Source organism: Fundulus heteroclitus, chromosome 21 (assembly GCF_011125445.2).
Source record: "Fundulus heteroclitus isolate FHET01 chromosome 21, MU-UCD_Fhet_4.1, whole genome shotgun sequence".
NCBI lineage: Eukaryota > Metazoa > Chordata > Actinopteri > Cyprinodontiformes > Fundulidae > Fundulus > Fundulus heteroclitus.
Window position 1 is genome coordinate 21,810,636 of NC_046381.1, and position 24,167 is coordinate 21,834,802.

General features: G+C 43.2%; 1 protein-coding gene across 5 annotated transcripts in view; it reads right to left on the minus strand.

The window, feature by feature from the left end:
- Positions 1-1,334: 1,334 nt before the first annotated feature.
- Positions 1,335-24,167, minus strand: part of LOC105922003 (calponin-3) — a 76,898-nt gene continuing 54,065 nt past the window's right edge. For 3 of the 5 annotated variants that reach the window (XM_036125478.1, XM_021313764.2, XM_012857888.3), the window contains 6 exons: positions 12,632-12,753; positions 6,310-6,376; positions 6,075-6,212; positions 5,848-5,964; positions 5,506-5,652; positions 1,335-2,320 (listed from right to left, as the gene is read on the minus strand). In XM_036125478.1, coding sequence (XP_035981371.1) covers positions 1,979-2,320; positions 5,506-5,652; positions 5,848-5,964; positions 6,075-6,212; positions 6,310-6,376; positions 12,632-12,753 — 933 coding nt within the window. In that variant the 3' untranslated portion in view covers positions 1,335-1,978. Of the gene's footprint in view, positions 2,321-5,505; positions 5,653-5,847; positions 5,965-6,074; positions 6,213-6,309; positions 6,377-12,631; positions 12,754-21,665; positions 21,685-24,167 lie in introns of those variants that run through there. The other 2 variants (XM_021313765.2, XM_036125479.1) reach the window with 2 other exon arrangements.

A 24,167-nucleotide genomic window follows, 5' to 3' on the forward strand; every position in this document is an offset into this window, starting at 1 on the left:
TGAAAGACTGTAGCAAAGAGCAGTTAAATGTGATGTGAGTTCATTTTGAACACCCCTTCAGCAAGTCACATGGGAGGCATTTGGGAAAGGCAAATTAGGAGTGTCTTAATTAATATTCTAGATAGAGCTTCTACGACACTTGATAATTCATCTCTTAGAACGTTTTTCTATGAAGCTATGTCTATCGTGAATAGCAGACCGCTAACAGTAGAGAACTTAAATAATCCAAGTTTAGAACCCTTTACCAGTGTTGTATAGTAATGAAGTAAAAATACTTCACTACCGTACTTAAGTATATTTTGGAGTACTTTATACTTTTACTTCACTATATTTCCGAACTTAATTGCATACTTTTACTCCGATACATTTTCAATGTTTGGTTTAGTTACTTGTTACAAAAAAAGCAAGAAAAGAGAGGGAGAGAGAGTGAGAGACACTCACGCAAGTGTTTTGACCACCTACAAAGTTGAGACTTGCCTGGGCTTGTTCATCACCACCAGAGGTGTATTTAGGCCATTTTTAGGGGTGCTCAAGCACCCTAACTGCCTTTTATTGTGGGCAGTCTAAGGCACACCTGTTCACTAATCATGGTGTCTAATCAGCATCTTGATATGGCACATCTGTGAGGTGGGATGGATTATCTCAGCAAAGGAGAAGTGCTCACTATTACAGATTTAGACTGGTTTGTGAACAATAATTTGAGGAAAATGGTGATATTGTGTATGTGGAAAAGGTTTTAGATCTTTGAGTTCATCTCATAAAAAAATGGGAGCAAAACCAAAAAGGTTTTGTTTATATTTTTGTTGAGCGTATAACATTTTGCCTGAATTGGAATTTTTCTGTCTGCTTAATGTAACTTTTTTTTTACTATAGTTTTTTCAGTGCGTGTTGTGCTTTCACGGTGGATTCCACTAACCTGCACACAGTGATAATTCTCCCAGGGAAAGGGGGTGTGGGGGGATTAGAAAGGCATCAGAAAGAATTCCATTTTGTTCTCATAAAGGTCATTGGCTGAACATTCTTTGTCTTCAACTTTCGGGAATCCCCGGATGCCTGACCAAAGGGTTAGAGCAGACACAAGCTTGTTTGCTCAACTCGTCACAAGGGATATGTCCAAAAATAGGCATTGAGCCTGTGACTGATGTATACAACTGCACCATCAAAATTCCTTTCCAGTCAGGCAATATTTCATATAACTGGTGTATTTTGGAGTTTTACAGTATGATTAAAATAGACTTAAGGGCTCCAAAATATATTTTTTATATGTTCAGTAAGATCCTTTTCCAACATAGCTGTACAAGTGATATAAGTTGAACAGAAATGTGCAGACAGTCTGATTAAAACAATTTAAGACTTTATTGAAAGACACAGTTTTAATTATGGACCATAACACGGTACTTATAAAAGAGTCATTGTAATAAACAAGTTTGGGAAAGATAAAAGATAACATAAAGCAAAGTGATGTCTGGCTGTAAAATCATCACCACCACACATCCATAAGGATTCAGACACTTGTTATTGAGGAATCATAATTTTACTTTGAATAACCATAGTTACAATATAACTTAAGCATCAACAACAGCTGCAGGAATGAACTGATGGCATGCAGAAGCAGGGAAAATAAATAAGTCTACTGCTGAGGATTTAAGAACAGACTTTATATGGATCAGCTGTGTTTTCATCCTGAAAATAAACACAGGACATTAACAATTTCACTTATTACAATATAGCTGGTCCACTATATCGGAGTTATATCAATAAAGCATTCTTCAAAAAGTAGAAGATTACCTTTCGCAAAACTATATCTGTTGTTAATAGTACTAAACCTTGGGACCTCTGCGGCTCAGTAACTAGTTCAAGAAGGAAGACAAGGTACTTCTTTATTTCAGGACTTGAAAAGGGAATATTAAGGAGAGCTAAAGGTGTTTGTTGTTATGTGTTTGATACAAAAACACTACTTTAAACCTAAAGCCTTGTACTAATAGTCAATGTTTGGATCATCATAGTGAGAATTGTACTCGTCAAGGTAATCTGCGTGGTACTCCTCCTCCTGGATTTCAACCTGGTAATCACTGTCACTGATTTCTGAACCGTTTGTACCTGTGCTCTGGCTACCATTTTTGTGAATAACTGGCTCTGTTGGAGGGGCGCAGTACTTGGGGTCATAGACTTGCCTGCCCAAACCGTACACGCTCATGCCTCTCTGAGATGCCACCTTGTTGGTACCCATCTGGAGGGAGATGGTGGAGTTGTCATGTGGCTGCAGCGCCACCTTTTGATCAAAGATGTCTCTGCGGGTACCAGGAGCCGACATGCCCGCCTGTCAGAAACCATATTATAGCATGATTAGAGTAATATTATGGTTCAGTTCTACACTGTTTTCAGACTTTTTTCAGAAATGCCTTTAGTCAAACCCACAAAATAAAAAGACAAAATATTTAAAAGCATTATAAAATGTAAAACAATTAATTTGGCATTAATGCTAATTAGTTTATGTAACCAAATGATCCATTTCCCATGGTATCATTGATACATCAGCCCATTTAGGCAACCTGGTCTTCAGTTTTGCTGCTTTACTGGTCTAAGGAAAAGGTCTGAGATCCTGGTCATCGGGCTCTGCTACTTAAACGGTCTGAGCCACTAACCAATAACCACCAGCTGTCACTCAGTCTGTGTCACACATCTTCAGACAAAAGGTGTTGCGCGCACACACACACACACACACACACACACACACACACACACACACACACACACACACACACACACACACACACACACACACAGCATGTTACGAACCTGCACAGCACTATATTTTTGAGGATATCTGTTTTAGTTCAGGATAAATGACTGTTAAACTTTTACATGGCAGCTGAAGCTTATGAGAAGAATATTCTATCCCTCTGTGCCCAAACCGCAGCATTCAGAAAAAACCTTGTGTGGCAGTCAGGAAGCCACTCCAGTACTGCCAGTTATTGCGAGAGAAACCAGCAACCAGCTCTATTACTTCTACCATGTAAACAGTATAAGTGGACAACCACCCAAAGCGCTCAATGCACTAGCAAAGAGTTGATCACTTTTTTGAACAAACAAGTGCAGCCAACTGAAGGCTCCCTCCCACAGACTTGCGGACATGAGTCCAGGAACCCAATGCTCTTGTTTTTTATGACTGTCGTCATCCAATAATCTGCTCGGCAGGAAGAGGGTAAATCCCATCAAACTGTTTTATGTGGAGCAGTTCAGGATAGCTGAGCTGCTCCAAACAGGCGAGGGTGCGTTGTGTACCCTGTCATTTTGTAGTAGAAAAGTTTTCATCTTAATAAAATTCCTTGCACACATTTTATTAGTTAATTTATACTGAAATGTGTGCATTCTGTCAAACCTGTGAATAATATATAATCAATGAATAATAGTCTGGTTAATCAAGTATCTCTAAACCCCAGTCGGTCGAGGCAGATGGCCGTTCATACTGAGCCTGGTTCAGAGGTTTTTCCTTCTCGCTAAAGGGGAGATTTTCTTTCCACTGTCGCTTCATGCTTGCTCAATATGAGGGATTGCTGCAAATCCATGGAAAATGCAGACGACTGACCCTGTGGCTCTACGCTTCTTTAGAAGGAGTGAATGCTGCTCGTCAAGACTTGATGCAATCTACTGGGTTTCCTTAGATAGGATTTTTTTTTTACCAATCTGTATAATTTGACCCAATCTGTATAATCTGATTGCATTTTGACTGTGGCAAGAGCCTTGAGATGACATGTTTCATGAATTGGCGCTATATAAATAAAATTTAATTGAATTTAATTAAGGCTGAACACTGACTGAAGTAAATATTCATACAAGGAGCGGTAACTACAGCAGCTCAGGAGCACAAGGATCAGAACAAGCAATGTTCCCTTCTGCTTGCAAGTAACCCCAGTTTTTTTCATTTGGCTGAGTTTCACTGCATGGTTTTACTCCTTGTGCTCCCTAGCTGCCTTAGGTAACCCTCCCAGCATGAATGTTTACTCCAGTGTTGTCTTCAGTGCTGACGTTCTCAACAGAAATTAATGGTGTTGCTTCCTGCTCGCTCTCGTTTGCTAAATTGTCACTACTTGTATTTAGAAACAAGTCAGATATTCCTCCCGCACTAGCGACAGTGACCAGTCGTCTCCAGGTAGGCTACGAGTAGCCTACCTGGCTACGAGGTAGTAACTCACCCCCCCCCCCCCCCCCCCCCCCCCACCTTCTCAGTAGTTGGCTAGCATGATTCTTTACTTGTTGGTTTATTGGTTGAATTGTATGAAGAACAGATAGTTGGACACTCTGAGGTACAAAACAAAACAAAACCCAAATGACAGATTCCAGACCAGGCGGAGTAAAATTTCGATTGCACATTATTAAGTGTAAATAATATGACATTTCCAGTATGAGGAACGCCTGTGATTTAGAGACTGGCACCATGCTACGCTGTAATTCTCAACCTATGAGAAACACTGTACAGTTATTGAAACCCAATCAAATAGACCATAACCAGCCCATAAACCATTACTAAACTCAACTTGAATGATAATACAAGGAATGAAAAGTTACCCCTGCATTTATCTATTTTTGTATTATAGCGACCGTGCCCACCACTGCTCACTGGTCTAAGGAAAAGGTCTGCAATACTGGCTCTCGGCCTCTGTTGCCTCACTGGTCTGAGGAAGAGGTCTGCTACCCTAGTCCTCAGGCTCTGCTGTCTAACTAAGGAAAAGGTCTGCATCCCTGGCGATCAGGCCCTATTGCATCACGAGTCTGTGACCCTGGTCGTTAGGCTAAGCTGTCTCAGTGGTTAAACGAAATGCGTGAGACCCTGGTCCTCAGTCTTGCTCTCTCGCTGGTCTAAGGAAAAGGTTGGAGACCCTGGTCCTCGGGCTGTGCTACCTCACTGGTATGAAACCCTGGTCTATGGGTCCTACTTCATATATATATATATATATATATATATATATATATATATATATATATATATATATATATATATATATATATATATATATAGATTCTGTCAAATGATTTGATGCAATCTGCAGGGTTTCCTTCGATAAAAACCCTTTTAAGCAATTTGTAATGTTAAATTTGATTGAACTGACTATGTAAAGTGACTTGAGATGACGTGAACTTTACTGCTGCTTTTATCATTCTCTTCCTTTTATCTCCTTTCTTTCACCTTTTCTCACCTTTTTTCTTGTCCTTCCTTTGCTCTTGTAGTGTCCATATAATATGAGATATTCCCCGCATGAATCATAATAAAACTATTCACATGCATAAATCAAGAGGAGCACTACGGCAAAAGCCGTATTGCCCCACTTGTGAAAGTAAAATCTGTCGAGCTTTTTGGCATTAAGACAATAATTCTTATTGCCACATTGCCAGACAGGACACTGTAAAAAAAAAAGAACTGTACTGGCACTACATAAATAAACTGAATTGAAAATGAATAAAACTAGTCAATAAAAATTATGTGCAAGCAAAAGGAGGTATAACCTGACTGGCTCCTTTGTTGGTGCCCATCTGCAGGCTGATGGTGGTCTGGTCATACGGTTTATCAGTGCCAGTTTTGGGGTCATACAGATGTCTTCTGGTTCCATACGCAGTCATTCCAGCCTGACTTGCACACTTGTTTGTTCCCATCTGACAATAAAGCAGAAACAGGATCTCTCAATTTAAAACTACTTGTATTATACTGGTCTAATACTACAGAATAAATAAATAAATAGAGATCTGAGCTGAAACAGTTTCACTGTTTTGTAAAGGAGATTAGGAAGTTGCGATTAGGAAAACCCCAAAAATTAAGCAAAGATTTGGTTTAAAGGCTGAAACGGTTACCTGGAGCCCAATGACACACTGTCCAGCCTTGATCTTCTCTTCATCAAACCTTCGTGCTTGTCTGTCTGCATATTTCACTCCAATATCAACCTTTGTGTCCAAGCCTTTGGTCTTCGCCTGATAGACCAGACAGAACAGAATCAGGACTAATTCCACACAAGTTAAATGGCTCACAATCAAAATTCTGCTCAGAAAAAAAGAAACGTTGGTAATATGTATGCACTCACCATGCTGGCCAATGCAAGTAGTGTGGTCTGTACTTGTGTCATGTTTCCATTTTCAAACAGGTCATTGGCCTCAAAGATATCACTGGGCTTTAAGCCATAGGCCAGGATTGCTTTGATGAAATTCCCAAGGTTTTCAAGCTGCAGAAAGCCACATACATACAATTAGAGAAACACTTGATTTAATGTTCAGGTAAGAAAGAGAAGACATTCGGTTTGAGTATAGACAAAGTCTTACCTTGTGCCAGTTCAGCTGGGAGTGGTTAATTTTCTTTACAGAACCAGGCTGTAGCTTATTAATTAATCTAAATGAAACAAGAAAGATTTATGAAAATTCAATCTGATCTTTGAATACTCAGTAGTTGGCTACATGTGAGCGAGCCACGGTTTCTTTATGGGTACAGGCTGCCATACCATACTACAGTATGGGAGCTGCACAGTGCAAGAGAGGATGGAACACATAATCACATAACAATAAAGCTTCTTGATTATAATCACTTCAGAGGACATAACATTGGCATCTAGGAGGAGGTCAATACAGCTGATTGAATCTTTTTTACTATCACTTGTTAGTAGCACAGTGAGTACATCTTCTGTATGATGATGGCAGCTGGAATTTACTGGACAGTCAATAAAGTCTGGGGTCACATTAAAAGTCAAATATCAGGGATGCCAGCAGGTTAGTAGGGCCTGTTTTCCTTCCCTTTTCTCGCTTTACCCCAACCTCAAATTAGAGCCTTTAATGATTTCCAATTTAGTGAAACTGTCATTGAAAAAAAAGTGGGTTTCATTTGTGTGTTCCCTCCAATTTGGTTGACAGAAAAATACAAAACCCTTTTAAAGGTCTTGAAATTAATGAGTTGTGAACTGAATGCAGGTCAGCTCATGGCTATAACTGCTGTCTCGTGTTATGTTAATGTGTATAATGCTTCTCCTATATTCTTTGAATGCAGGACCAGGTGTAATGAACATTTAAAATGTATTGCTCATAACAGAAAACATTTATTTTTCCATCTGCATAATCTGATTTTTCTTTACTCAAATACAAATCTGCAGGAGATATATGTGTGACCTTCCAGTTAAGTTAAAAAAAAAAAACTCACACCCACGACTAATGATTCCCATCCAACCAAGAAGTTTGTTTCTGAGAGGAAATGAGACAGGTTTCTCTCAAAGGTAACAAAACAACAGAAACAGAGGATAAAAAAAAAAGCATCTGTTTTAATTACAAAAAAAACCATGTGAAAAATTAATGAATGCATGTTTCATCTGATGTTCTGACGATTTATCTTGGATCATGAGCTCCAGGTTTTGGAGGTGGGAAGGCCTTCTTGTCATCACCCTAATCTTTATTCACCATCAGATTCAAGTGACCATTCTGAATGTGCTGCTCCAAGACATCACTTTTACTTACAGCTAAAAGAAATATGTTTGTCAAACTAAGAGTAATTAAAACCTGAATCTGGCAGTGGTATGAATATTTTTGGTCTTAACTATATTTTATTCTGTGCTTACAATAGGCCTGTCTGTGATAAAGGCATGCCCTTGTAACCCAGGTTAAACCAGGTTAAAATCCCTTGTTCCCATTTTGTTTTCAGTACCTGAACACACCACAAGACACACCCCTGTAGTCTAACCAATCATAGAGTTCAGGCACATTTTATAAGCTGAAGTGAGTTTCCCCAATCAGTAGTGAGGGGGAAGCCACCGGAGCAGCTGCACTTGTGTCTACTGCCGTGGTGTTAGAAACCATCTGGTTCCACGGTGTGTCGAATATCTGCAGGAATTGGCCAGTTGAGCCCAGCTGTGGGTCAATTGATGGCGAGCTACTACCTGGAACAGAACCTGCCCCTATACATCCTCATCCTGTGGGTCTGGTAGGAGGCTGCTGCAGCTTTTCTCAACCCCTCCACTCTCCTTTACACACCTGTCCAATTACTAAGACTTGGATAATGGACTGATTGCATCTCACAAATCATTCTCTGTATTTAGATGCAATGTTTTGAGTACTCCTGAATATGTTGCTTTATTTTGTTAAATTCTGTGAACTACTGAGTCTCTCTGAAGTGAACTGTGAAAACCAACTTGTCTGCAGATTGTAAATATTTTGGGTATTGTTTGTTGTTGTTTGTTTCTTGTTCACATAATATATGGTACCAACACCAAATATAAGCATCTGCCTTTGTGTCGTTATTTACTCTTTCAACACCTCCTTAAACCGAACCATTTGTCTTCTGATATCCCACGTACATGTTACACCCTGATCTGATCTACAGTACAAGAATTGGCTTAAGCCATTTTGTGTCTTCTCCTTTAGGGTTATTGAATGCATTTTATCTGTTTTTCCATCAGCACTGCTGTAAAATGACCTCTCTAAGGCCTTTTCCAACGGATCAGCAAAGCAGTTTGCCAGCTACTCTAAAATAATTCAGTAAGCATTTTTCTTTTTTCTAACATGTCCTGGGTGGCAGTGTAGCATTAATAATCACTGTCTTCTTTATATATATGCAAAAAAACTTTATTAGATATTATTTTGGGATTATTTCAAGTTCAATGGACACAGAAAAAAAGAAAGGTGAGGCAAAACATTGAAAGTGAGAAAAGGTGACAAAAATAAAGAGGGTACACGACAGGGTACAACATAACATCCTCTGAGTCTGCTTCTCAGGTCTCCACACATAGTGGAGACCTGAGATGTCCCAGGAGAGGGGGCAGTCCAAAACCACACCTGGCAAAAAAAGACAAACAGATAACCAGTCACATTCACACGTTCCCACCTTAGTGCCCCCACATGTAAATGCTCATAACCACACAGAAGGGGGGAAAAAGGTCACATTGACACTCACCACATACATTCTGTACTCCCAGGTCCAGGTAATAGCACCCGAGAGGGATATCCAGCTCCCGGACACGAGAGGTGATCCCCAACCTCAGGATGGGGGAAAACTGGGCATACCCGGTCCATACTCAAGCCCCAAATCCTGCCCCGAAGATCTGCTTGGTAAAAAAAGTTTTCTATCTAAGGAAACCTAGCAGATTGCATCGAGTCTTGACAAGCAGCAGTTTGTTGAGAACCGAGTTTAGCCAGCAGGTCAGTGGTCCTGTTTTTTCGGGCATGACCTTTGTATTAGAAAAAAAATCACTGGATGCTTGGTGTCGTCGTGACGATGGATACTGTACTCCTTAAGAACAGCAACAGATTCATTGCAAATAAGGCAGACAGCTTTAGCGTTTATTTTAGTAGAAAAAAATTATTCCTCCCAAAAAGTGTGCAAAACCAAATGTGTGTCTGAATCTCGTCTAAATGCCTCATGTGGTTACTTTTATGTCTAGTTTAATCTTGATGTGTAATATTTCAAATATAACGCAAGCATCATGAGTGAATTGGTCCGTATATAGTTATTGAGGTACTATTAATGTTGAAGGTTAGAATAGGAAATCTCTGTGGATGTTACAAGTAGGACACTTCTTGTCTACGAAGTTTGATATGAAACTTGAACTTGGTTACCAGGGCAACTCCTGGCAGGCCAAATTGATGGGGTTTGCAGGCCCCACTTTAGGCACCCCTGGTCTAAACAGTCCACATAGTGATCAGGTTCTAAAGATTACTGCAACGCAGCCTCGCTTACTGAGGATATAGTTTGGGAGGATGCCAATGATTTTATTTTTAATAGAATCAATTTTATTTATGAAGACTCCCATAAAGTCATTACTGCTGAGAGCTAAGGGGATGGATGGATCAACAAAGCTATGACTCTGGGTAAGTTTGGCAACTGTACTAAAGAGAAACCTAGGATTATTTTATTCTCCTCTATTAATGATGAAAGATATGCTGCTCTAACTTTGCGACGGGTCTTTTTATATAAAACGAAACATTTTTTTCCAGATTAGGTAGGATTCATCTAGATGTGTAAAACACCATTTTCTCTCCAATTTCCTAATGTTGTGCTTCAAAGAACGCAGTGCTGGATTAAACCATGTAGCTAGCTTCCTATGAATAATTACCTTCTTTTTCAAAGATGGAAAAAAGTACGATTTGCTTTGATTGTCACAAATAATCAAAAGTATTTCCGTTGGAAACAAAAATTCACCTTCATGCGTCCATGTATGAAATAAGATGGTTGCTTTATTGTTGGTGTTGTGCCGTAATAACGCCATGATAATAATATTTGATGTCAGACTGAATTCTGGCCATGTAGTATGGAGGAGGTAACAAAAGGAATTCCACTCCTGCTGCAAACATGAGACCCTAACAGGCACAAAGGACCTCCTCTCTCAGCAGGATACTCCTGACCACTCTCGTCTTCAGACCCTCTCAGACTCTCTTGAGACTCTTTCCTGACACCAAGCAGCTCAGACCATCTCATACTGGAGCAGACCAGGAAAGAGCTGCTTCGGACCATGGGCCCTGCACGGGCCTGACCGATACACAAGTCAGCATCTGAAGGAAGGTGCCTGGACCAGCCATGCTTGACCCAGGGTCTGTTAAACTCGTCTGCCTGCTTCAATGGAGGACCTCCCTGGCATCGGAGGAACTGCTGGGACAGAGCTAAGTTTCACTCTGACTTCTGCACAAACCAGCCGCAAAGTAAGGGATGCCAAAACAGCTTTGTTAATTTTTGTCAGCTGTTGCAGGAAAGCAGACGCGAGACGGTGGATGCCTCCCTTCACCAGACAAGCTGAGCGATCAGACTATTAAATGGTTATCGGTCCCGACCACACATGCGTGTTTCTGCAATGCCGCAGAACCAACAAGCTGCCCGACCGTGCGGTTGGTTATCCCATGGTGCTGCAGAGCAAAACATCTTGCCTGCTGCTGAACAGCCAACAACTTCCGTGCTTTCCAATGCTCCTCCTGTGAATGGCCAAAAGACAGAACTGACAAGAGGCAAAAGACAGGTTTGGACAGGGAGCTGAGGGAGAAGTCAAATGGTCTGCTGGAAATGTCTGGTAACTCGTTTGGACACATGGTGCCTTTAGAACAAAGGGCTAACGGAGGTTGCTCACGTTAGCCTTTCGTTTCACGGTATTGCTAATATCAATACCGTGTGTTTTTATGGTTATAACAAAAAGGTTATCTCCACAAGGGTTTCATACATCAATGGGACATTAATGTTTACGTTATCCAGCCCACTCATTATGACTAAAAATAAAGCTAAAGCCTTTATTTGTTAGCGTCGAATGCCCGCTAGCCAAAATGCTATTAGCCTTGCTAACATCCGGTTCCAGACATTTCAAAAGGAGTTTGTTTTGAAGCATAAGGCTTAACCGTTCCGCTCCGCCATCCTTCGATGGTGTTGTGAGCCTTATTCCCGCATTAATATGGAATATTAATGCCGGTTTTAAAGGCATTTTTTTTAAATGCCTTTTATTGAATTCACATTTAATATGACTTTTATTAAATGTGTTAGAGGCAAAAGAACAGATAGAAATCTTTGTCATTGTAATTGTACATTCCAATGAAATTTGTCTTCTGCATTTAACCCATCCCTCAGGGAACAGTGGGCAGCTATCACAGCATCCGGGGAGCAACTTGGGGATAAGGATCTTGCTCAGGGACCCACAATGGAAGTCTGCGGGGATTGAAACGGGTACTTGCAATCTTCTCAGAATGCAAGCGCACTGCTCTAAGCACTAGGCTACCACATATCTGCAATTTCTCAGTTGTCCACATTAAAAGAATTTGTTAGAAAGTAAATCTTATTACGTTTTAAACGTCGGATGACATATTGGTGGGGCTGTGCGCTAGCCGATGGCATGCTCCACAGTTGAGCGCACATGGTTGTGAGTAGTATTAAAGCCTATCCTGTGAAAGTAAAAATATGTGGGGTTTCCCAGCAGCAACGTACCGTTGAGGAAACTGCAGGCTGCGTGTATATGTTGTTCCGATTTTAACCACAAGACGTCCTTATTTACTTATTGTGCCATCTATCCATTTTCCTACACGCTTATCCCTGTTGGGGTCACGAGGGGTGCTGATGCCTATCTCCAGCTCTCAATGGGGCAGGGTACACCCTGGACAGGTCGCCAGTCTATCGCAGGGCAACACAGAGACAGACAGGACAAACAACCATTCTCGCACACACTCACACCTTTAGAGAGACCAATTAACAGTCTTGTTTTTAGACTGGAGGAGGAAGCCATGGTATCCGGAGAGAACCCATGCATGCACAGGGAGAACATGCAAACTCCATGCAGAAAGACCCAGGGTGGACTTGAACCCAGGACCTTCTTTATGCAAGGCAATAGTGCTACCCACTGCGCCCTACTTATTGTTACTTTAGACAATAGTTTAACAATAACTTCAGCTTTCTAATTGGTCAGCTTTTTGATTTGTTACATTTGATCAATTTGAGGGGTAAAGAATTTGTGTTTGGAACTTAAGAGTCAGAGACAGAGGGACACTCAGTTTGACATATGGATAAGCGGGGGGAAAAACAGTATTCCTTTTCCTTCCGTCTTTATAGTGTACATGTGCAGGAAGCTCAGCTGAGCCACAGCAATTCTCTATGTACTGTCAGCAATCTGTCAGAAAATCTCTCGGGGGCAGAACAACTTACTCGCAGAGGATTACTCCATCCTTCAAACCCTTCTGAAAGTTGTCTCCAATAACCATTCCTGTTACATCCTCGATCCAGAAGCGCAGCTCCTCCTCCTTCTGGAGGTCATATTTCTGAGCAATCTGGGGAAAAAAAGGTACTTTTAAAAATGTCGGTAAATGTTTATAGCTAAATAACCAAGCTTTAAAAAGTACTGATAATGCTTGTCTTGTGGTTACAGAAGGATGTCAGTGTTCGTGAAACCATTAGTGATTCCATGTAAAACGAAGGTTTCCCAACAGTGTCCTGTGTGTCAAAAATCTCATATCAGAATATTTTTACTTAAATCTCACTCTGTCAGGATGCAGCTTGTAGGCTGCAGTCTGTGCCTCACTGCCTCTCTCCCTTCCCTGCTCAGAATAATTAAATCCACCTGTCAGGCTGCAATCAACCTTCAACTGCTCTCACCCGGTTCCACCCTTATTTAAACTTACCTCATTCTGCTCTCGTCGCCGGTCCGTAGTGTTCACTCCTGCTCAGTCTCAGCCAGTATTCGATGTCAGCTCTGTTTTGTTGCAGTCAGCCTGAAGAACGTTGCTTCTACTTGGTTTTTGTTCAAGTCACTTCTCTCAGACTCTGCTCAGCTCTATCGGACGCTCTCAAGTCCTGCTACTCGGTTCCACGCTCCCAAGTCCTGCAACTCGGTTCCACGCTCTCAAGTTCTGCAACTCGGTTCCACGCTCTCAAGTTCTGCAACTCGGTTCCACGCTCTCAAGTTCTGCAACTCGGTTCCACGCTCTCAAGTTCTGCAACTCAGTTCCACGCTCTCAAGTTCTGCAACAGTTCCACGCTCTCCGGTCCCGCAGCTGTTCCACGGTCTCAAGTCCTCCGCTCCTGAGTTTCCTTCCGGTCAGTCTCCCCGCGCTCCTCCTGTCAGCCAGCTTCTGCACCCTTCATCTCCGTCCATAAAGACTCTGGTTCCTCTCGTCATTAACCCTCCATTCTGTACAATAAAACTCACTTCAAGAACAAGCTCTGTGCGTGCGTGCTGTGTCCGGGTTCATCCAAAGACAAATCATGACAATTACGGAACGGCCAAAGGATGAACCCGAGCACGCACAGAGCTAGGTGCGGAAGCTGGCAGGATCTGCTCCGCTTCAGTTAATGTCTCCGTGGGTGCCTTCGCCGCTGATGAGTTCCGCTGGAGAGATCGTTCTCCGCGGAGCCCGCCTCCGAGGCAGCCCAGCGTCTCAAGTTCCTGTCAGCGTCTCAGTTCCTGTCTGCGTGCTCAACTTCCTGTCCGCGTCTCAAGATCCCCGCTCTCGACTTCCTGTCTGTGTCTCAAGTCCCTGCCTGCGATCTCTAGTTCCTATCTGCGTGCTCAAGTTCCTGCCTTAGATCTTTAGTTTCCTAGTTTAGCTTTATTTTTCCTGATTCTCGTTTTCTAGTTAGACATCTAGTTCTCTAGTTTCAGTTGTTATTTTTGAGTTATTTTGGCCCCGAGGTTTTGAGTTACTTAACATTCTTTGGTTTTCCAGTTTTCCAGTGTTCCTTTAGAGTTCTTTAGTTTGGTTTGTTGTTCTGCTTTCTGATCATTTATATAGGCTTAACCTTAGTTTTGGTTTACCTAGGATTTTTTGTGCTTTAGAATTATTTAGGAGTTTTTCGTTTTCTTTAGAGTAGTTGAGTTTCTGTTTGCTTTGGGTTTAATTTCTTTCAGCTCAGTTCTATTGTTCTAGGTTTGCCTTTAGTCTTTTGCGTTGTGCTTCTAAATTCTAGTTTTTTCCCTTAGATTTTCTGTTGTTTGTGTTCTATTTTCTAGCTTAGGTTATCTAGTTTTTCGTTAGTTTAGCTGCAACTGCCCTCGTCTCCCCGTTTTGCTTAGTTATAGTTATTCTTTAGGTTTTGGTCCCCATCCTAGTGTTCTGGTTTGTTTTCGGTTTTCTAGCCTTAGTCCCTGTCACCTGTTTAGTCCTGTGGATCCCTGTCTAGTTTGTCAATTCTGGTCTTAGTTCCGAACCTGTTCTTAGTTTTGTTGTTTTATCCCCTTAATGTCTGTGTCTGGGTTCCTGCGCTGTCTGGGTTCCTGCGCTCTTAAAGGTTCCTTGCGCTCTTAAGAGTCTCTACACTCTTAGTTCCCCTGTTTAGTTAGTTTGTTGTTTCCGAGCCCCATTAGTTTCATTTTAGACTTCCCTGTTTCTTTTATTTCCTTGTTGTACCCTGGTTTAGTTCGGTTAGTCCTCTGTTTCCGTTTAGTTGGGCATCCCAAGGTCTCTGGTTTCCGATCACCTTTTCCTGTTTTCTTCCCCTCCCCGGGAGGTGGCGCCAGAGCCCTCCGACGCACCTTTATTCCGGCTGAGCCCTCTGGTCCTCTCGGCCTGTCGCTGCCCAGTTTAGAGACCGCTGCCAGAGCCCTCCGACGTTTTATTAATCGTCGGCTGTGCCCTCTGGTGTACCTGGTCAGTTGCTGCCCAGCGCATGCTTGTCGCTGCCAGAGCCCTCCGGTGCATCCGTGTCACCGTGTGTGCCCTCTGGCGCGCCCGGTCTGTTGCTGCCTAGCTCGCCCTCTAGTTTCTGGTGTTTAGGTTTTTCTTGGTTCCCCGGCGTGTTAGGACGCCCTCTGACTCCTAGCGTTTTGACTTTGTGTTCCCGGCGTGTTAGGACGCCCTCTGACTCCTAGTCTTTAGATTTCTTGTTCCCGGCGTGTTAGGACGCCCTCTGACTCCTAGTGTCTGGTTTCGTGTTCCCGGCGTGTTAGGATGCCCTCTGACTCCTAGTGCTTAGATTTCGTGTTCCCGGCGTGTTAGGACGCCCTCTGATTCCTAGTGTTTAAGTTTCGTGTTCCCGGCGTGTTAGGACGCCCTCTGGTTCCTGGTATTTTAGAAATTTCCCTCAAGCCTCGGCAATTTCTTCCGTTGCGCCCCGGCGTTTCCTTCACGCCCTGGCGATCTTTCCCTAGCGCCCCGGCGTTTACCTCACGCCCCGGCGAACTTCTCCCTTGCGCCCCGGCGGTTCCCTCACGCCCTGGCAAACTTCTCCCTTGCGCCCCGGCGGTTCCCTCACACCCCGGCGATCTCGTCCCTTGGGCCCCAGCGCTTCCCTCAGGCTCCAGCGGTGTCTTCCCTTGGCGTTTTCATACACCCGTTCCTTCCCCTTGGCATTTCCATACGCCCGTTCCTTCCCCTTGGCGTTTCCATACGCCCGTTCCTTCCCCTTGGCGTTTTCGCACGCCGTTCTTTCCCCCGGCGTCTCTGTGCGTTAGTTGTGCCCCAGCGTTCCCTTACGCTGTTGAGCCCTAATGTATCAGTCCGCCTATCCTTCCCTTTGGCGTTGTGTACGCCCGTTCCTTCCCTTTGGCGTTGTGTACGCCCGTTCCTTGCCCTTGGCGTTTCCACACGCCCGTTCCTTCCCTTTGGCGTTTCCATACGCCCGGTCCTTCCCTTTGGCGTTGTGTACGCCCGTTCCTTCCCTTTGGCGTTGTGTACGCCCGTTCCTTCCCTTTGGCGTTGTGTACGCCCGTTCCTTCCCTTTGGCGTTGTGTACGCCCGTTCCTTCCCTTTGGCGTTGTGTACGCCCGTTCCTTCCCTTTGGCGTTGTGTACGCCCGTTCCTTGCCCTTGGCGTTTCCATACGCCCGTTCCTTGCCCTTGGCGTTTCCATACGCCCGTTCCTTCCCTTTGGCGCTGTGTACGCCCGTTTCTTCCCTTTGGCGTTGTGTACGCCCGTTCCTTCCCTTTAGCGTTTTTTACGCCCCTTCCTTCCTTAGGCGTTTCTGTACGCCCGTTCCTTCCCTTTGGCGTTGTTTACGCCCGTTCCTTCCCTAGGCGTTTCTGTACGCCCGTTACTTTCCTTTAGCGCTGCCGTTGGCCCGTTCCTTCCCTTTTGGCGCTGTCGTGCGCCCGACCCTTCTCTTTGGCGTTGTGTGCGCCCGTTCCTTCCCTCTGGCGTTGTGTGCGCCCGTTCCTTCCCTCTGGCGTTGTGTGCGCCCGTTCCTTCCCTCTGGCGTTGTGTGCGCCCGTTCCTTCCCTCTGGCGTTGTGTGCCCCCGTTCCTTCCCTCTGGCGTTGTGTGCGCCCGTTCCTTCCCTTTGGCACTGTGTTGCGCCCGTTCCTTCCCTTTGGCGCTGTGTTGCGCTCGCTCTTTCCCCTGGCGCTGTCAAGCGCCCGTACCTTTCCCTGATGTGCCACGCCCTGGTTGTGCTCTGGCACGTCTGTGTTCTCTGGCCCCTTTGGTTCCTCCGTGTCTCTTGGCCCCTTTGGTTCCCCAGTGTTCTCTAGCCCCTTTGGTTCCCCAGTGTTCTGTAGCCCCTTGGTTCCCCAGTGTTCTGTAGCCCCTTGGTTCCCCAGTGTTCTCTAGCCCCTTGGTTCCCCGTGTTTTTTTAGCTTTAGATTCCCCTTGTCCTCTAGCCTTCGGTCCTCCGTGTTCTCCAGCCCTTTTGGTTCCCCGAGTTTTCAGCCTTAGATTCTCCATGTTCTCTAGCCTTCGGTTCCCCGTGTTCGCTGGCTTTTTCGTCCCCAGTGTTCAGCCTGATTCGGTCCCGCAGCTGTTCCACGGTCTCAAGTCCTCCGCTCCTGAGTTTCCTCCCGGTCAGTCTCCCCGCGCTCCTCCTGTCAGCCAGCTTCTGCACCCTTCATCTCCGTCCATAAAGACTCTGGTTCCTCTCATCATTAACCCTCCATTCTGTACAATAAAACTCACTTCAAGAACAAGCTCTGTGCGTGCGTGCTGTGTCCGGGTTCATCCAAAGACAAATCATGACACACTCACAATATAAATGTACATCTTTTAAAGGAAAAAAACAAAACCCACTGTAATTTTGGGCAAAGGGAAGTTCTAACCATATTCTAATCAGATGTAGAATTTTACCAACTGGGGTTGAGCACATTTCTTTCAAAAATATGTTCTCATTCTTAAGATTGGAAGGACGCTATATCTTATCCTAAATGTTATGTCTAACACAACCGTATTTATGATCATTTCAAAAGGAGCCTAGAACTACAACATATAGAATGTGCTTGAGATGATCTCTCTGCATTAGCAGCATGCCAACCTTTTCTAAACCTTCAACATCTAGGATTGTCATATCACCATAGCAGCCAGAATCAAGCTGATCCCAGCATGAGATCAAACCTGCAGGGAGCAGCATCTGACAACTTTCACTTTATAAATGTCATAGATTCTGTACCAGTGAAAACGTGTGTGTGCATGACAGATTGTGCTTCAGTGAGCTTTATGTAGGTGAGCTCTAAGATTTAAGGGCTTAGGAAAGTCCTGTTATTCTCAGTTCTAGCTTACATTATCAGTGCGAACCTCCAGGAACTTCTGGAACATTTTAAACCATATATGTCTTTCTAGTCTCCAGTGCTCGTTGATTCTGCTAGTATCTGCTATAGTCTGGTCTTTCTACAGAGTCTGCAATTTGACAGTATCTACTGTGAATCCTTGGCTTTGGCAGCTTTAGACATCTCAAGTGACAGCTCAGCACCCCCTGCAGCATGACAGGAAACTCCAGAGTGGGACAAAAACAAGAAACGAAGAAAACCTCTAATTAGCTATTAAGGTTATTAAATCAACTAAGCTTGTGTTGTTAAACAGAGGTGCCTGCATCAGAAAGCTGAGGACACCCACTCCTGTAGATAAAGTCTTAGCATCGTTCTACCACAAAAACAAGAAAAGGTGAGGCCCACCAGAAAGGGCTTGGATGCACACATTAAGGGTCCCTAACACTGGCTGGGGGACAACTGGACCTCCACTAAGCAAACTGCAGTCCAGACTAATACCCCATTTACACTACCCTTTTTAACCATGCCGAGAACGGTCCGAGCTCGGTAATTGAGATAACTATCAAGTGTAAACGGATCGCAAACTGCCAGAAACAACTGAACCACGCTAAATCTAGACCAGTTCAATAGGTGGGCTCGGCACGGCTTTTCAGTGGCACAGTTCTCTGATAACAAAGAGTGCATGAGCAGACCCCGTCATCTCCTTACAGCCAGCTGACATTTCAGACATTCATAAAAATACTAGCTTCCCTACTGTGACACACGATTTCCAGTGATTATTCTGCTTAGCAGTGTGATGAACCTCAGCGTCTGTTATTTCCTGCGTCTGTTAACCCTGATTAGACCTTTTTTTTCTCTTATCCACTTCCCAAAAGCCGACTCTGTCAAGTAAAGGTTGCCTTCTTCGCCTGACTCTCTGCAAAAATCAATTATAACCAAGCATTACTTCCTGAATGTTACGGGCGCCGCCATTATGATTTGCTTGAGTCCCTCCTTCAATCCTAGAGAGCAGTAGTACCGTAGATCGTCACTAGGAGGCAAGGAACCGTGCTACCTTGATGTGTACACGGTCGTCAGAACCAAGCTCGGCACGGTTAACTGATCCAAGCTCGCACCGAGCTCGGCGTGGATCGGTTTAACACGGGTAGTGTAAATGGGGCTTAATACAACTCTTTGTAGAGAATGAGAACAATGTCATTAATTCTCTCTTGTAGTGATGAGCACCAAGAATCTTCAACTCTAAATGTAGGACCTGTGTGTGTGTGTGTGTGTGTGTGTGTGTGTGTGTGTGTGTGTGTGTGTGTGTGTGTGTGTGTGTGTGTGTATCGAGCTTTAAATCTGCCAGCAGAAAACAAAACAAAAGTTTTTTTGGAAAAAGGTGTGGAATGACTTGTGAAATTACTATGACTCACGGTCACGTTAGAATCTCATCAGGGCCCACTACTGGAGCCCAACTGGGGCTAATGACAGGGGCCCATGCTCTAAAAAATTATGTGTTACAAACTGAGAAATCCCTTTAAAACAACCTCAGCCAACAGAAGCCCTGTGCAAGAAAATTATGATTTGACACAGATTTATTTCCCTTTTTGAGTCATGAATTGCTGATGATGCACCATCTCACTCACAGGGTGCTAAACTAAGAGCTCTAGAGTTACTATACAGATACAACAAAACAAAAATTAATATCATGAAAATGTCAATATACTTTGTCTCTCATTTCAGAAAGTGAAACTCTGACGTTTGTTAAACAGAGTGAAATATTTCAAGCATTTATTTTCTGTAATTTGAATTACTATGTCTTATAGAAAATAAAAAACCCAAATTGAGTCTCCCAGAAATTTTTTATATTGCATCAGATCAATGAAAAAGGACATGTCAAGCAGAAATGCCAGCCTTCTCAAAACAAGGTTCATTTCTCAAAAAAAGTTGATTAGGTCCACTGGACGGCTTCATCTTGGTTGAAAAATTTCATCTCTTCTCCAAGAGACTTTTTCAGTCTGAGTAGTGTTAATTGAATAAAAAGCTCAGCTCTCAATTAAAGAATGGAGATCAGTATTTTTCAGAGTATCAAACATAGATGTTACTTTAAAATTTTCCAATCACATGAGGTACAGGTTAACTCAGTCTTATAGATTCAAGAATCTTTATCGTCACCACGTTACTGTGGTGAAATTCTTTTCAGGATATATTCCGGTTTAGAGTACACACAATAAACGACAATAAACGTGTACATCTTTTTTTCACAGAGCGTACAAAAGAGAAAAAGAGAAAAGATAAGAAGTTTATGTCAGAGTTTGAGGGCTAGATGTCAGTCCCTTCTCAAGTGATACGAGCCATGTTACGTAGATTGGTTAGTCTGACTTTCATGAATCACAAGTCATGAACATGTGATGAACATTTAATGGGCAAACTCTCAGCAGGGGTCTATCGCCCTCTGCTGGGGAACCAGACCAATAACAGTTGAGTTATTATTTATATATATATATATATATATATATATATATATATATATAGTTTCACATCAGGCGGCGATAGCCCTCACAGATCTGGGAAAGAACCGTTTCTGAGCTTATTAGTTTTGGATTTAATGCCTCTGAAGTGTTTACCTGATTAGAGAGGGGCAAACAGCGCATTGCCTGGGTGGGTGGGATCAGTGGAGATGCGTCTGACCCTTGCCCTGTTCTCACCACCCGTGCTAAATCCTTCCTCTCCTTAACTGTGTAGCTCCCATACCATACAGTTATGCTGGTACACAAAACACTTTCTATGGTAGCTCCATAGAAGTTTTTTTTAGCAGTGGACAGTCCTGCACTTTTCAGTTTCTTGAGAAGGAACAGCCATTGTTGGGCCTTCTTCACCAGGTGGGAGGTGTTCGCAGTCCAGGAGAGGTCGGAGGAGATGTGGATACCCAGGAACCTAATGCTATCCATGCACTCCACCACCTCCCCCTGTATGTATAGAGGAGCGTTTTCACTTCTCCTGGATCTCCTGTAGTCTATTATTACCTCCTTGGTTTTATTGGTGTTCAGGATGAGATTGTTCCTGGAGCACCACTGTGTGAGATTGCTGACCTCATCCCTGTAGTGGGACTCATCATTGTTGGAGAGGAGACACACTACAGTGGTGTAGTCTGCAAACTTCACCACTGTGTTTGTGGTGTGGACAGCAGAACAGTCATGGATGAAAAGGGTGAAGAGAGCAGGACTGAGGACACAACCCTGTGGTGTGCCTGTGTCGAGGATCAGTGGAGCAGATATGCGTTTCCCTATCCTCACCACCTGGGGTCTGGGGTCTACTAAAACAGTGATTTTTTGGGGTTTTCATTAACTGTAAACCAGTTCACTCTGCGTAATGAATACATAAAATATAGCAGCTTCACCTTCTGTTCTGAAAGAAGTGACAAAGATATTGAGCATTTGTCAATATTGTACTTTTTAGCAGTATTGTGTAAAGTACTGAAATCTCAGAGTCAAGTAAAAGTATAGGTACCTCTCCAAAATATGACTGGTAAAAGTCCAAGTCACTGACTGAAATGTTACTTGAGTTAAAGTCTTAAAGTATCTGAAATGTATTGTACTTAAGTATGAAAATTACTGTAAAAGTAGATGTACTCAAGTAATGTAATAAAAAGTATAAGTAAAAAGTAAAACAAAGTAAATGCAGTTTGAATGACATTGTTTAGATTTTGGAAACTTTGAAAGTCAAATTCACTTGAAATAATATAAACAGCCAAGTGCAGGAGAAATTTAGACCAAGTTTAGACAGAAAATACAACCTTTTGGTAAGCTTTCAGTTTTCCTTCTTCAAGTCTCAAGTCCCGACTTTGTCGCAGTCAATCAGTAGGTGGGGTCAAAACACTTGCGTGCGTGAGTCTCTGTCTCTCTTTTTGTAATGAGTAACTAAACCAAACATTGAAAATGTATTGGAGTAAAAGTATGCAATTAACTTCAGAAATATAGTGAAGTATACATCAAAAAAAATGTATACTCGAGAAAAGTATAAAGTACTCCAAAATATACTTAAGTACAGTAGTGTAGTATTTTTACTTCGTTACTATACAACACTGCTTTTTAGACTGGAACATGAAGATTGTGTCATTTCTTCTTCACTGAGAGCCAGTCTGCTTTGCCTGCAGAGGCCACAGGCATCACGCCCTGCTGCTGGAGGAATCCCAGACTGTATGGAGCAACATTTGTGCCTTCTGATTGAGCGCGCAGGAACCAATCCGAGAGCGCAGTGACACAACACGCGCGCACTCAACTCTGAAAAATTCTTCTCAGCCAACTGTCCTCCTCGTGCTCAGTTCCATCTCTGCTCCCATGCTCGACCTTTTCCTTCCACGCTCAACACCAGCTGTGCGCTCGCTCTGCTGTTTCTGTGCTCGCTCGACTCGGTCTCTGAACTCGCGACTTCAAAAACTGTCCACTCCACCAGCCAATCACAGACAGGTTTCTGTCCATCCAATCAGAGTATGATTTGCAAATACTGCATTCAGATGGATTAAATCAAAATGCTGCAGCTTTTGGCAGAAATTACTAAACATAATGGTGAGATTGAAGAAAAAAATAAATCAAATAAACAGTTTATTATTTTAGCCTACAAAAATAGGCTAAAATATTTAGACTAAAATATTTGAGTTACTAAAGGCCCGTTTACACTACACTTTTTTAACCGAGCCGAGACCGAGACCGAGATAACTCTTGTGTGTAAACGTTCAGCAGAATGAACTGGACCGCGCTAGACATAACTGGACCACGCTAACTGCAGACCAGTTCCTGAGCAGGTCTCGGACTGTTTTTTTTTTTATCCTGGTTATCTGATAACAAAGAGCGCATGAGCAGACCGCGTCATCCCAGTCAGCTGTCCGCGGGTTTTCCGGCGTGTCTGGCTGCACGTCCCGATTCACACTCCATTCAGACAAATTTCAGACATTCATAATAATACTAGCTTCCTTACTGTGCCACATGATTTCCAGTGATGATTCTGCTTAGCAGTGTGATGAACCTCAGCGTCTGTCATTGTTTCCTGCGTCTGTAAATGCTTATTAGATGTTTGTTTGTCTTATCCACGTCCCAAAAGCCGACAATGTCTAACCATAACATCCTGAATGTTACGGGTGCTGCCATTTTGAATTGGTCCCGCCTTCAATCCCAGAGAGCAGCAGTACCGCAGATCGTCACTAGGAGGCGAGGAGCAACCAAGGAACCGGGATAGTGTGGGGTGTAAACGGTCGTCTTGGCTTGGTTAACTGATCCAAGCTCAGACTGGTCTCGGCTCGGTTAAAAAAGTGTAAAAAGTATAAACGGGCCTTAAAGGTATACTATGCAACCAGGGTTGATTTTGCAGCGAGGCTCCCCCCAGAGGACGAAAGTAAAAGTGCACTGTCGTAAAGATGCTCAGCTGTTCTGGTTTCTCCGTCAAGCCAGGCGCGGTTGTTTTGAGCTTAGCAGACAGGCAAACGCCAAGCCGCCGCGGCCGCCTCGCCAGTTTTATTATTATTATTATTATTATTTATTTTTATTTTTTTATGTTGGCGAGACGCTGCCGCCACAGCCACCTCGCCAGTTTTATTATTATTATTATTATTATTATTATTATTATTATTATTATTATTTTATGTTGGCGAGACGCTATCACCGCCGCCGCCTCGCCAAGCCGCGGCCGCCTCGCCAAGCCGCGGACGCCGCCGCCGCCTCGCCGCAGCCACCGCGGTAGCGTCTCGCCAACATTAAAAAAAATAATAATAATAATAATTATAAAACTCGATATGCTTGCATGTTTATTTGACGTTAACACGCAGTTCTTTGTTGTTGCTTTCGCGCGTGCATATAGTGAATGGCAGGGCAAAAACACATGGAGTTCTCGCCGTAAAGCGAGACTTCTGTGTGTGCGGGCCGTGAGCTCTTGCAATTGCAAGTACGATATTTCCCCCACAGACCACCAGGGCGGCCGAGAAAACCTTTGTTCGACCTGAAATGACTCATTTAATCATCCAAAACGGTATGGAACACATTAATTAACTGAAAAATGTTGCATAGTATGCCTTTAAGAGTTACTAAGTGAGGTGTGAAAAATGTTTTTATCTCTTTTGCTTCCAGCTTCTGGGCGGTGATGCAATAGTTTCTTCTGATCATAATCATCATCATTGTCATCATTATTTAAAAAGCACTTTAGATAAGAGATACATCAGATAAGAGATAACTTTAACAAAATTACTTGGCTAAACACTCAACATTTTAAAACACCACCAATAATAATAATAATAATAATAATAATA